The sequence below is a fragment of the Tinamus guttatus genome, unplaced genomic scaffold (genome assembly GCF_059628265.1).
Source record: "Tinamus guttatus ecotype Peru unplaced genomic scaffold, ASM5962826v1 Tinamus_guttatus_pri_ptg000150l, whole genome shotgun sequence".
Classification (NCBI taxonomy): Eukaryota; Metazoa; Chordata; class Aves; order Tinamiformes; family Tinamidae; genus Tinamus; species Tinamus guttatus.
In genome coordinates, this window is record NW_028288684.1 from 7,093,878 (window position 1) to 7,109,047 (window position 15,170).

General features: G+C 41.6%; 1 protein-coding gene across 1 annotated transcript; it reads right to left on the minus strand.

The window, feature by feature from the left end:
• Window positions 1-879: 879 nt before the first annotated feature.
• Window positions 880-14,925, minus strand: POLR1D (protein). Its single transcript, XM_088522290.1, has 3 exons — window positions 14,813-14,925; window positions 8,387-8,461; window positions 880-1,365 (listed from the first exon to the last, which is right to left on the minus strand). The coding sequence occupies exons 1-3, from the start codon at window positions 14,839-14,841 to the stop codon at window positions 1,080-1,082; spliced, it is 390 nt and encodes a 129-aa protein (XP_088378416.1). The 5' UTR covers window positions 14,842-14,925; the 3' UTR covers window positions 880-1,079.
• Between the last annotated feature and the right edge of the window lie 245 nt (window positions 14,926-15,170).

The following is a 15,170-nucleotide window of genomic DNA, read 5'->3' on the forward strand; positions in this document are numbered from 1 at the left end:
CAGATTCCACAAAGCACTTAAACACATCAGGTTTTATTGTCAACACACTTAAACTCTAAAACTGAATCCTACATTCAAAACAATTAGTTCTGAGGATAGGGAAATGCAAAATATTTCACATGGAAGTTATTGTAACACAAACAGAAAAGACACAGAATATGCTGATGTGTAGTTATACCTGCTTCAAGTCACAAGTTTAAGAATGGCACCACTACGATATTGTCACACAGACTTGGGAGGAGAGCATCTGACTTATTTATACATCCTCTCTGCATTTCTATTATTACACATTTACTTAGAAACTTCATAGCTGTGGACTGACATGATAATTTTGTCTTCAAGGTTTGTTCTGAAAGCACCATGACAATAAACTGTTCAAAGTACTTCCTTACAGAGGGAAGTCTAAACAGAGACAATTATTGCAGTTATGGCTTTTTAGGGGCAATGTTTATTGTTATCTATCACAGGTTTGTGATTAATACAATAACAAGCAGAATTTCCTGGGAATTCCTCCAGGGAGGTAAAGCCAGTATTGTCAACTTTAAATCTGTACTTTTTATACTGTTTAAAGAAACCCAATTCTTATACGCTACATAAAATATACGTGTGTGGCCAGGTATGGACCAAATCTCCCTTCTTTCAGTTTCTGGAAAACCAAACCAACCCAAACAAGCAAAACTTCTTCATTGATTTAGCAGCAAAGAAGTTCTGACAACGCTATGCAATAAATAGAGTTTTGCTTAATTTAAACTTATTTCTCAGAGGATGAAATGACTAAATAAATTGTATCAGACAGTGTAACATGTACCAAGCTCCATTACCAAAACCCAATGCTCACCCAGAAGGAGAGTGAGGAAAGGAGGAAAAAAAACAACAGAAAGATTTATCCTGCATCTTTACTTCTCTCTTAAAGGTCCCAAAGACAAGTCGTATAAATCTACCTCAAGGCTACTTCTCACAAAACCAACTCTCTGTTCAAAAATCAATTCTGAACGTCATCTCTGGCTGAAAACCTGAAAATCCCTGCAGTCCAATATTTAATGACATTCTTGGCTTGTAGCAATACGTACTCCTTTTCCTCATCGTTTGCTTGCTCGTTTTTCATACTTATCCTTTGCGTGCTGGTTCCTGTTCCGATACCTAGGAGGAGAGTAGCTGACTCTCCTCCTGGACTGAAAGCTGGGGGTGTATGGATGAATTCGACGTTTCTTTGGTTTTTCTTCCTTCCTGCTTTTGTTTGGCTCGGGTTCCTTGCTGACTTCCTCAGGCTCACGTTCTTGGTCTTGCTCTTTCTGAGCAGGTAATGTATTTTTGATGGTATTAACAAGAAATCTTTTATTTGCACCAGCAAGAGGACATTTCAACCTGCAAAGACACGTGAAAGTAATCAGAAGACATAACAAAGACATCTGAAACAAGTCTGAAAGTCCAACTTCAGCAGTTTTAAGACAGATTTGTGCTTTCGGCTTTCCTTGCATGCCACCTAGTGTAAACTCTCAGTACAGAAAGATATGTTCAAGGTTGTGTCTATTTTCCTATTACTTTACTCAACATTAAAAAATATTTTAATAGACTGAAGATACACATTTGTTTCCCTCCATGTGCAGGGGGAAGCACATAAGGCAAGGCTAATGTTTAACGTACCCTTTTGAGATGACAAACAAATTTAAGTTTGTCAATGCTCAATTTAGTTATTCAGGAATTAGACATTTAAGACGATTTAAGTCAAGTAGGAATGGTTTACAAGATCATAATCTACTACAGTCAACATTATTTAATGAACTGAGATATTCAGAAAACAAAAGATACTCCCGCACAAAGAACCTAAGTAGTTACAGCAATAAAACAGATGCACAAGGCTTATCAAACTTAACTTACATCTGGCAACTGCCTACCAAGGAAAATACTCTGTTTCATTTTCTTAAATAAATAAGAAACTTCTCCAGCCCTTTCCCTCATTCAGCTTCTCATCCATTGCTTCTGACTTCTCTTCTGCCAGCTTAATACTTTCTTTTTTCAAATAATGTCTCAGGGGGTTTTGGTAAATGACTATTTTATACTTCATTTATCTTGTTGGTAACAAATGCATGCTCTTTACTCCCTGTTTGTCACCTCTTCAAGAATGAAGTGAACAAATTCAAGGTAGAACTTTTTTTCCTTCAATAAGCAGAAATCATTCCAAAGGCTGCAGGAAGTACTGTGGTGTCTGTATTCACAGATATTTTTAGAGTTTGCATTTCAGTGGAGAACGAAGGGATTGCTCTAAAAAAGCAGAAATGTTGAAGATCGGAGTGCCACTACCTGAATCAGCCATGGAGTTGTGAATGCTAACAGTGCAATATTAGAACTACATGTTCTACCAGAAACTTTTGTATAAAGGTAGAAGCTACACACTGATGATTTAAAAATCTTTAGTATCTCTGATTATTCAAATTGCAGAACAGGAAAATTGGAATTAAGATCATGCCTGATTACTCAGCATACTTTGTGACTTTCAAGTAGACATGGAGTTTACTCCAGCGTTCACTGTTAATAACTGCCAATAATTTCTTTGAGGATTTATTATGAGAAAAATACACCAGTCATTTCAGAAAGATACAATGAACTACCACGCCGTTCTCTCTCCACTACCTATTTCCTGACAGGTTTCCACAAGATAACTACTTTTGGAGTTTGCCATCAGTTCTCTGTCACACAGAGGTAAAAGGGGCTGCTGGGCTTTCATGGAGCAGCAGTAAGTTACAGCACTGAGGAGAAGCATCAATCCTTCTACTGACTTCAGTGAAGCAAACTGTGCTTTTAAATCCTGAAGGGGTAACACATGCACACACACACACGAGTGTACAACGTATGAACACGATGTGTTTATAACTGTGAAGATCAGAAGTGAACTGCATTATCTCACTGATACCTTTGCCAGCATTTCCAATGGTGAAAAAACTGTTAAAAGTACTGCAAGAACTGCAAAGCTTCAAACCCCAGGGTGCTTGAAGCAGAGCCTGCAGATGACCAAAGATCTACACGCGAGCCTGTAATTCTAAAGCAGTCTGTGCTGTCTCCAGCTCTGCAGCAATGCATCCAATCAAGGGCACACTAGATATTTTTATTTGCATGTTGTGATAAGACAAAGGGATTTTACTCATAAAACATCCTACACCCCTAAAGCAAGCCACCTTTCCCAAAGAGGTGACAATACCGCATTATCAACAAGAAAAAATATATATAATCCATTCTTGTAAGCATAAATCAAATCTTAATCCCATTTTTGATGTTTCAAGCCAAATCCTGTGCAAATGAACCATCTTGCTTTCCAGCAAAGAGCTGACATCAAGTGCACTGCAGCTCAGCGCTGACTGAATTTCTTATTAGTAAAACAGACAGATGCTGATTGAGATGCTGGAGCGCAGGACCGTGAACCACGGGCTCTCCTCTCAGGTGTAGCCGTACGTATCAAACACCCTTGGCACCACCAGCCCTGGCACACGCAGCAGATCAGCTGCTGCCGGTAAATAGCAGGGCTTATGATGCATGAACTGACATTTCTGACACTCCCAAAATGCCGTAAAAAATTATTTTACAAACAAACCACACAACCAAACAGAAGCTGGATTTTTTCTTTTTTTTTGGCCAGAGCTTTTTGTGGCACAGCATTTATTCTCACTTACTGTTCCTTCATAAGGGATCTCACAGAAGAGGATTTCTGGAAGGACCCTGCAGTTACGTACGGCTGGCAGGGCTTTGGTAGCATCTGTGCTCTGATCAGAAGTTTTTAATTTATCTACTTCACAACTTCTGTCTATGCCGTGCTCCCCCTCCTCTTTACATTCGAGTGAAAAGCTTTAGTAGAATCACATCCTAGGGATGCTGCATGACTCTGCAGAAACCATTCAACCACTGACAAGATGCAATAAAGTGAAAGCTTTTTTGCCTGTATTTAGCATTCTGAAATACTTCTAATGAGCACATTTGGTATTGAATATTCTCTTTATGCTAGAAAGCATTTTAGGAGTGCTTTATAAGTAATAGGATTAAAAATATTTTAATGTTCTAAGGCTCATCATCTTTTTCCAGCTACAATGCACAGTCAAACTAACTAACTCAAAATATCCTGTTTCCCATACTTTATTAAGGGGGGGGTTTCAGAGCAAACATGGAAGACTAAGTTGAGCTTTAGCTTACTTGATAGGATCTTCAAAGTCCAAACTTACATGTGGGAAGATTTAAAAAAAAAAAAAAAAAGAAAAAAAGCCTTTAGAACTTGTCTATCCAGTAGCTTCTGCGGTATTTTAACCACCTTTTTCAACTGATGCAAAACAACCAGTTGTTGACAGAGCTTCACTGCTACAAGGAAGCCTATGAATTACACCCATAGACTGACAAAACCACAACAGGAAAACTGAGTGTGTAGCTCCCTTTTAGCTAAGGGCACACAGTGCAAGTCCCCAGACATCCTACCTCTTTACTCCACCAGGGTTCAATGATCTCTGAGCACCAAGGATAAATTCATGTAACATCTCGGATCCAAATGGCCCTTCAAGTGGCAAATTCTAGACAGCTGCTCTGACCTCTTTTCTCATCTCAAACTCCATAATCACGACAGCGTAGATCAAACTTAAGCTACAGACGGAATCTGTTCTCTTTTGCTTAATCTTTCAGACATAAAGACAGCTTCAAAGAGGATCTTTTCTTCCTCTTTTCTTACTCATGATTAAACTCTGTGAATCACAAAATCATGAAACCTCGAATCAGATACCACAGTGGCACGATCTACAACACCACAGGGTATCAAAAGGAAGCAGGAGATTCCAGACAAGAAACACCGTGGTTGTACAGTGGGTAAGGACGGATGACTCCAGGAACTAGAAATACTTCAGTGCGGAGAACAAGGATCTTGAGAACATCTGAGGAGCAAGTGAACATACAAGAACCAGTAATGTGAAATCTGCAAATACCGATATTCAATATCTCCTGGATGAATTGTCATGGACCTAGATACCACCAATCTAAGGGGTCCTGAGAGCATGGAGATCAGTGAGCCAGGACTCTTAAGGAGCCAAGAGCTCAGTGCCTATTGGCATGACATGGTTAACTTGTCAACGAGGACTCCCAAATCCCTCTCTGCGGAGCTGCTTTCCAGCAGGTCAACCCCTAATCTGTCCTGGTGCCTGGGGTTATTCCTCCCCAGGTGCAGGACTCCGCACTTGTCCTTGCTGAACCTCATGAGGTTCCTCTCTGCCCAACTCTCCATCCTGTCTAGGTCTCTCTGAATGGCATATCACCATCAACCTCGGAGCTCCATCAAGCCTTTCTTCTACTGCTGTGTGATCCCCATCTCTTGCAGCACCTACCCATGCCAATCACAAAAAGGTAACACTGGCAAAATATTTCCAAGCTGGAAGAGATACTAGCAACAGTGTCCCATATTTCAAGGCTGAGACTTCGTATCCTCTGTAGCAACATGCAAAGAGAGCTCTCACAAATGCCGCTGCCACACACACCTCCCTTCAACTAATTCCTGCCCGTTCACTCCAGAAGTGAATTTCCCATGTTAACAGCTGTTGGCAGGCAACATAATGTGGAATAATTGGAGTAGTAGCAGCCTCTGTTTCTTTTTACCTAAAGGGAGATGGCAGAACAGATATTTTCTTCCTAAGATGGGTTGCTTCAGCTACCCAGGACCAATGCAGGATTGATGGGCTTGTACTGGATGTCTCCAGGTTTGTGCATCCCTTCTCCATGATCCTATGTGGAGGAAAGCCCAGGAGCCCTCATGAAAGACTCCTGTGACAATTTTGAATTTGGCAGAGCAGGCAGGCTTTGTGCTTTACATGTTGAGGCTGCTTTGGTCACACTGGGGATGTCCTTGCCTGTTTGCTTCTGCCTGTTCATGATTTCCTGGATTTCGTCTGCTAGTACACATTTTGGCAAACAATCTTTTCTGCAGGTTTCATTCGGTATCCTCAAAGTTCAAAACAGTCGCTACCATCCTCGCAGCAGTTACAGTTGCAAGATAACAGGTCAGCTCTGAATCAAATCTCTGAAACTCCTCAGGATTTACTGTAACACTGCTTGCATCTGATGTGATGTTACTGCAGGCTGGTACCCAATGCAGCAGGATAAGTTTTCTTCCAAACACTTTATTGGCTATCTAACATATGCAACATTGAATTGCTGGGCCATTCTGAGAGATCAAAACACCACAATCAGGCACCAAAAATATTTAATACATTCCTTGAAACAGAGAACAGTTGGAATAGATGATCTCTAGAGGCCCCTTCCAAGCCTAAGCAGTCTGTGATTCTGTGAAATGGTTGAGAGCAGTGGCAGCTTCCTCTGTGCCTGCAGAACGAGACACCAAGACGTACTGGGAAGCTGCCCAGGGAGACTTTACACCCTCCCCGTGGCCACACACCAGCTGTATCCTAGCCTATGCCGGCTCTGTAGCAGCACATTTGTGACAGATGGGATTAAACCCATTAATCTCTCTATGGACAAACTCTGAGAAGGAAAAATCCCTGTAAAGACATCAAATGCAAAAATATCATCCCTAATGCAGAATATCCTGAGGTGCAGACTGGCAGAAGAACGAATATTGTCCTGAAGAAGTACTCCCTCAGTGAAGTATTACCATTTATAGTAAATGGTAAAGTATAACCATTTTCACTCCATTTCTTAAGCATTGGCCATTTAGCAGATAAAGAAGGAGTGCTGCAAAAATGGATCTCACATTTGACTCTGTTCAGCTATTCTCATATTTCTCCACATTTGAGACCAAGATTAATCCTGAACTGAGAAGTAAGCAAGTATCTTCATGCCAGTCCCCATGTCTTCCTCAGCTTGAAGTCTTCCAAACAATCCTCTTCTCTCCTACAGCTTTAAAATAACCTCAGGCCTAACAAGCTGCCATCTCAGTATAACTGAATCCCAAGCTGTTTTCAAAACAGGTCATCTTCAACTACCTCCTCTCTGGCAGGTCTTGGGGACCAGGTGTTAGTAAACCCCATGTAATCACAGTCACTTCGGTGTGATCACTACACTCACACAGACAAGGAATAAGAAAGAGCTGGGAGCAGAAGCCTGTGCACACTACTACAAATATGGGTAGGATTCCAGGCTGCACAAGTTGAAGCCACAACACTGCACAGGATTCTGGGCTGCTTGGTTTTCTCCTGACATAGATCTTCAGTCTCCACACCTGGAATTAACCCGCAAATTCACAGTATATGGATGCATACTGCCCCTCACGGTGCTAACTGATCTGTATTAATTACCTCACCATTTGAGAAGGCTCACAGAGTAAAAGTGTGCTATGTCAGCACTGGGCAACTAAACCAATTCAACTATTTCAGTACATATGGTATAAATCGCATGCCTAGCAGAAGTACTGGCTAAAATGCACGAAAATATAAAACATGATTAGAAAACATAAAAGATCAACCTTTAGGGGCAAGATACTATTTTAATTTTTTTGAGCTACTTTAAAACAAACATAGCTGAGAAATCAGTTGAGAACTTCACTGATGGTATAGGCTTATCGTTTAACATTGTCAGTGGAGGGAGCCTTATCTACAGATAAGTTTACTTATCTACAGATGAGTTTAACACAGTTAACTATGCTTGTGTGAATATCCCTATATCAGAGAGCTTACCAGTCATCTACATCAGCTAAGGACACATGAATCCTCTCAGCCTGTTCTTATGTCTCTAATTACAATAATATACATTACATTCCACCATAATCTAGTTGTAAAAACTGAAATATTGCATTCAAATTAACACTGTATTTCACACAATAAATGAGTTTTTATTATTCATATTATTATTATTCACTCTTATTATTTCCCCATTCACTAAACAGAATAGCATCTGCATTATACGACTTTTTTTTTTTTTTAAGTCTTAAAAAAATACCTTTTCCCAAAATTGGATGATATTTTGAATTTACTTTTGGCTGCAATTTACATACGAATAAACTGCTGAAAGAAATTTATTATTATACTATGTTTTGAGGGCTTTGTTCTTGTGTTATGCTATCCATTTTTTAAAAAGTAAACAGAATTCAACCCAGTAATAGGTAGCCATCATGTAAGTACATGTACATTGAGGCTATCTAATACTGAAGTTCTGTAAGGCTGCACTCTAAAGTTTGCAATTCCATCTACTATAAAAAAATACTATTACAAAAACTACTCCCAGTTCTCCAATTGCTTTGCTTTTAATATACTTAGTCATGCAATTCTAACTGGGCAGGATTTTCTTCAAGTTCTTATCTATCTAGAATCATATTTTTAGTGGGACAAATACATAGATCTTAGCGTTCAGTTCTTGTCGGCACCTGCATTAAGAAAATATAGCAAATTCCATGCTCATTTACTTGCTGACTTACCATCCCATAGCCCCCATTGTTTCAGCTCGGGTTCGGCCACGTTTTGCCTCTTTAAGTAACTCTTCTACAGCTTTCCTAAAAATAAAGGGAGGAAAAAAGTTACTAAGGAAAATGAGGACTCACCCCTCTACAGTTACATACACCATTATTTAGTTCATGTTGGGGAAGAAAGAGGCTATCAAAGCAACTCTGCTTTCACGCAGAATCACAGAACGGTTTAGGTTGGAAGGGACCTCTAGAGATCATCTGGTCCAACCCCCTGCTCCAGCAGGGACACCTAGAGCACATTCATATTAACTTAATTCATACTTATATATATACACCAAGATTATAAAAAACTTAATTATTATTTAATATATATATTAAAAGCAATTAAAGATGTTGCATATAAACGATTACTATGCTAATTTCAATTGCAGAGTAGCAATAAAGTATACAAAATGGGTACAGTGCACTGAAAAGTAAAGTTCCTGTCACTTTATCTTGGGATTGCTCTTCCCTGCTATCACCCCACTTAGGGGGTGTTCTGAGCTCTTTTCTGTTCTGAACCTACTACTAATAAAATAGCAAGAATATAGTTGACAATATAATTTCTATTACGGCAACTACCAGCTGTTAAACTGTACACTAGTTTTTATGTAAAGTGGAAGAAAACAATTCACCTGCATGACTGTGATCCACTGTCACCCAGAATGCCTGTATGACCTTTGGGAAAAAATGGGTGGGCAACACTAAAGCAATTAAATAACTATGCTCACATAAAGAGCCATCTGTGAGTGTAAATTATGCAAAATTCCTGCACTGTCTTCAAGTTCTTTTCACTAATTAATTTCGGTCACTGGTGAAACTTAACTGTTCTTCAGTACATGCTTGAAGCTAATGGGAAAAGCAGTAAGTTGAATGTGTAAGCAAGCAATTTGCTTGGCAAACTACAAGCAACTATACATGTCAACCAGTGAGAACCACAAGACACAAAGGAAAAGCTATGCACCCTGCTGCAAGACACAGTGTATGAAGCTAAGCTTTAAGAACAGTGACACAGAAAACAGGCAGGCTTCAAAAACTGAAGGGAGGAGCTAATTAAAAGTTACTGTTTAGCTCTCCTAGCTGTGATACTGCAAAATGGCAATTGGGGTGCCAACTACACCGCAAGACAGTCACCTTGACAGTGCAGTGTGTTTGTACACTGTGCAAAAAGTTAACAGCCACAAGATTTCAATTCAAGCTGTAAGGAAGTCATGTCCCATTGCACTGCTGTGCAATTAGCAGCCTGCCAAAACTTCAGGGCTTTGCAAGAACAGATTAAAAAAAAAAAAAAAAGAACTGGAGTACCAATTCTGGTGTCAATCCAAGTTTGAGACTGGAAAAGTCACTAACTAGTCACTAACTAAAAGTCACTAACTAGTATTTAACTTGCTAGATCTTCACATGGAACTGCCATGCTGGGCTCTAAACATGAAACACAGCAGTCTATTCCCATTTACATTATTGAAATCTGCAAACAAAACAAAAGGAATTTGACCTTTAAATGCATACATGGCTCCTGGGTAAGATAAAAAGAAGATAAATAGCTCAAAAATTCTTTTATCAGCAGCTAACGAGGCTTTAAGCAGTGTCTATCAGTCAAGACCCAGCCTTCTTCAGGTTGTTATGGTTTTAACATAAGCCCTTACCAGCTCCCTTAATGTCAGTGATCAGCAATGCTTCCATTTGTTAAGACTGGCTGGTGACAGTGTTTTCCCTCTGTCTGCTTGATTTTCCTTGATAATGGAAAACAAAATGTTGCTAAATAAGTCCAACTATAACATGCACCCAGGTACAGTTACTTTTCAGTTTTGCACAAACACAGTTTTCAAATTTTATACTGACAGTCATGTATGAAGGACCTACATCAGTTAATAATTTCTTCCTGCCCACAACATTTTTATTGAAAGACCACTCCAGGGTCAGGGTCACCTAGGGCACATTGCCTAGGACTCTCTCCAGGTGACTTTTGAACATCTCCAAGGATGGAGACTCCACAACCTCTCTGGGCAACCTGTACCAGTCTCCCTCACAGGGAAAAAAGATCTTTCTTATGTTCAGATGGAAATTCCTGTGTTTTGGTTTGAGCTCATTGCCTCTGGCCCTGTCGCTGGGCATCACCACAAAGAGTCTGGCCTTGGTCTCCTTACACCCTCAGGTCTAGCCAGCCTGTCCTGACGCATGGGGTTACTGCTCCCTAGGAGCAGGAGGGCCACCTGCCCATCCACTCATCCAGCCCACGCTTCCTGAGCTCGCACACAAGGATGTTACAGGAGACAGTGTTGAAAGCCTTGCTGAAGCCAAGGCAGGTGACATCCACTGCTCTCCCCTCATCTACCCAGCTACTCATTCCATCACAGATGTCTATCAGGTTGGTTAGGCTTGATTTCCCCTTTGTGAAACCTTGCTGACCTCTCCTCATCACCTCGTCTTTGATATGCTCAGAAATAGCATCCCAGATGAGTTGCTCCATCACCTTCCCAGGGGTGGAGGTGAGGCTGACTGGCCTGGAGCTTTTTGGGTCCTCCTTCTTGCTCTTTTTAAAGACTGGAGTGGCTTTCTTCTAGTCCATGGGCATCTCTCCTGATCACTATGGCCTTTCACATGCTGACCGCTCTCAGTGCTTGTGAATACATCCCATTAGGGCCCACGGACCCAGGTTTACTCAGGTGATCCCTAACCTGATCCTCCTCCATCAAGGGAAACCCTTCCTCTAGACCTTCTCCCTGGTCTCCTTGGCCTCGCATTCCTGAGAGCTGGTCTTACCAAAAAGGATTGAAGCAAGAAGGCATTTAGTTCTGTTTTGCTTTTTACTGCATCTTTTGTCACCACCCATTCAGCAGTGGGCCCTAAAGGAAAGTTACTGCATCACCTTTCACCAATCCATCAATGGCAGATTGGTTTCATCACAAGGGTCTCCCTTACACGAGGTTATCAGTATGATCTCAGTAACAGCCAGGCTCTAGGTATTAGGATGTTCTTTAAAGTCTACATACAATTGCAAGGACATTTTGCATACCCAGTGCTCGCAGCCATTCATGAAAACTGAGAATTTACACATGCAAGTTGTCATCTCTACTAGCTGTTTGGTTGCCACTTATATTTAGAACAAATTCCCTTCCAAGATTTTACAAATTCAGGTGTCATACACAGGGAAATTAAGGCAATTTTTACTTTTTATACAGGCCTAGAATTTGCTGGGCAAATTTGTGCAACCTGAGCTACCTGACAGTGAGCACAGCAGAAACATGCGACTTCTGGAAAAAGCTTGATCCTGAGCCTTCAAAACAGAAAAGTCAGCGGAGTGGAAAGAAGGAGAAAGAGGAAGAGAAAATAAATACTATTATTACAGTAGTTACTAAACTTTGTGATTTGGTTTTAAGAAATCCAAACAGAAGACAGATTATAAGACAATACACGTAACATTCATTACCCAAAGCATTTGAGCTACAAAGCACTCCTAAAACAAATATATATATATTTTAAGCAGCTGCTAGTGGAGCCTCAGAATATATTAATATGGTGACACCAATTCTATTCGCTTATGCAAAAATTGTAAGCCATAAAGTATGAGACATACTTATTTTGCATTGATTATAGCATAGATCAGCCTGACCCAGCACCCATCTTTTCAGCCTTGTGAGTGGAAAACTTCTGTCCTTATCCAAAATTAATTTTCCTAACATTCTTATAAAGTTCTTTTAACATTATTTTTAATCGGTGCATCTTCCACTTCTGCCTTGCACTGACAGTCACTGAGTGGCATAAAGATCAAGGGAAAAAAGCTCAAGATCAGCTTTGAGGTCATGTGTGTCTACTTACTGAGCTTATATTCTCTAAGCAAGTATGTCAAAAACTTTACAGATATTCAAAGGAGGTTTTACCTTTATACTTTTAAAGGATTTTTGGGACTCTGAATTCCTAGCTGTCTTCTTTTTTTACAACACAGTTACAATATGAGAACTCCTGTAGCTGCTAGATTCAACTCCAACAGCAGCAAAATAAGTAAAGGGAACAGCGCCCACAACCTTCACTCAAATTTGCTGTGGCAATACTTTTTGCACAAACCTTCCTGAAGAAACACTAACACATGCCCAAAGAATGCAAGAATGTTAAAGACTGCAAAAGTCAAGTAAAATCACATATGTATCATATTACTCATTCAGGAAAAGGGCGTCATTGTTTTGCTGAAGGTGACCAAAAATACAGATTAAAAAACTAACAACTGGTAATGAACAGGTATATGTAAAATTACAGGCAATTACAGCATATCATTATAGAGAAGATTAGATGCTTTTAATTATAGACAGCACTGCTACCTCCACTTATGCCATCATCTCATTAAGGATCCCAAAAAGACCTGTACTGACATTATATTTACTGGAATTATAATCAATCACCGGAACGCACAGATCAGGGCGCAGGAACACAATATTCAGATACAATTTCACACAACATTTCCCAGAGTGAGAGAACATTTTATGAACACATCTTCTACAAAAACCTTCATGGCATTAATAACTGATGGCTGTCTATGCCATTACGGTCTCACCTGAAAATTCAGATTATTGAGCTGCAGAGATCCTTGAATTCACTGAATGTTTAAACTGACTTTAGAAAGTGCTCTAGGTCCTAAGAGGTAGCTACAGGCCCAGGAGGAACAGTCAGTTTCTCCACCATTTTTTTCTTAAAGTGCTTCTCGGCCAACTATGCATGCTATTTTTGAGTGCGCTCAGGATTTGAGGTAGAAGCGGCCTTTGGCGTTGGATTACCTCTGAAAAATTGGATATTGAGACCTTCCATGAAGCAAAGGACTGAAGATACTGCCTGCTACAAAAGAGGAACGACACTGACTGCCTTCATATAACTGACTCCTCTGTTAATTTGACTCCTCTGTTGACCCCCGTGTTAATTTGGCCTATCCGAACACATTGATTACAAACACTGATGATAAGGGATTTCAAAAATAAAGGCTAAGCCTCAATTAAGAACAATAATAATAATAATAAAAAGAAGCACAAATTTGCTACAGACCTCCCATGGTCTGTCCAGAGGTAAAAACACTCCACATGCTCATGCTCTAACTCTTGTCAGGCCATGATTTTTGCTTTAGATAAACCCATTTTCAGCACATTACTGTGCTGACATCCTCCACAGCTTGACTTAGTGAGGATTTCAAAAAGTTTCAAGCCATTTTTTTGTCAGCATTAAAAAAAAAAAGGACATACTACATTAAGTGATATGACTGTTAAATTTTTACTTAGAAATGAGAAAAGTGTAATAAGAGCTATTAAATAATTCCTCTAGGGTACAAGACTTACCTGTTGGAAACTATAATTGGGACTGCCACACGGCAGGACTGCTCATTGTCAACAATATATCTGTTGTTTGAGAATATTATCCCCTTAAGAGATGATTATTTCCAAGCACATAAATGTTCCAAACAAGTTTAGTAGGCAATTCTAATTGCGTGCAATATTTAAGGTTGAGAAATATCCATAGCTGTTAAAAGAGAATTGATTAGGGAAGAATTGGGACACACTACGTCAAAGCCATTCTCAGAGAAATGACATATTTTCTGTGCTTTGAGCACATAAAGGCAAGAAAACAGCTGGGAAAATTGTTTGGATAAGGGTGAAAACGGTGACCTCTATCATACTCCAAAGGACATTTAATAAGAACTAAGTAGCAGGAGCAAGTACACTTATTGTAGAGAAAAGCACAAGACAAACAATTCTCAGGGGCCGACTTTTAATCTTTTTTTTCCCTGCTGTCTTTTGGATCACATACATCTTACCATGAAATATGTATTAACAGAATGTTATTTAATATTTTTACACATTCGAGGTAATCACAGCTTTTAGGGTTTTCAGCCCCAGAATACGCCGGAGTCACACGGTGACACAATTTGGCACCCAGCTTCGGTCGCGACTGTCACGTTGTGCGTAACCGAGGAAAACATCGAACACAAGATCAAGTGAGAATCTGACTCCGCAAAACTGAAGAATGAGAGCAGGAATATCCGGGAGCAGGGACAAGGCAGAGCCAGCACACGGGAACGACCTCTCTTTGGATGGTCACGGGAAAACCGGGACCACCGGCTTCCCTCAGGAAACGCAGCCTGGAAGCGGCAGGAGGGAGAGGCCTGCTCGGACTGGGCACGCAGCTACAGGAACGCGAACCGAACCCGCGCAGGGCGGGGATATATTCGGCGTTTTTAGAGCAAGAATTATTAAAATTACGACAGTTTTCCTCACGAAGGGGGCAGGGAGGGCGCGCTGCGCTCAGGCCCTGCGGACGGAGGGAGCCGCCCCAGCCGCGCTCCGCACCCCCGGTCCGGTCCCGTTCGGTCCGGGGCGGTTCGATTCGGTTCGGTCCGGTCCGGTCCCCCCCGCCGCTCACCTCTCGAGCTCCGTGTCCTCCTCCTCCATGTCCGTCCCGCGGGCGCCGCTCAGGCCGAGGCCGCCGCCATGTCCCGCTGGCGGCCGGGGCGGGGCGCGGCGGCGCCGAGGACCCCGCGGGGCGGAGCGGGCCGGAGGCGGCGCCTTCCCGCCGGGCTCCCGCTTCCCCCTTTCCCCTTCCCACCCTCCGGGAGGCTCTGCAGCCGCCCCGGGCCGCGGCGCTGCCGGGCGGGCTGCGATCAGGCGAGCGACGGGGCCAGCCCGGCGGGCGGGACGGGACGGGGCGGGCGGGACGGAGGCGCCGCCGCCGCGGGCGGGCGGGGGCCGGGCCGGCCCCGCCGCGAGGGCTCTGCGCGGCG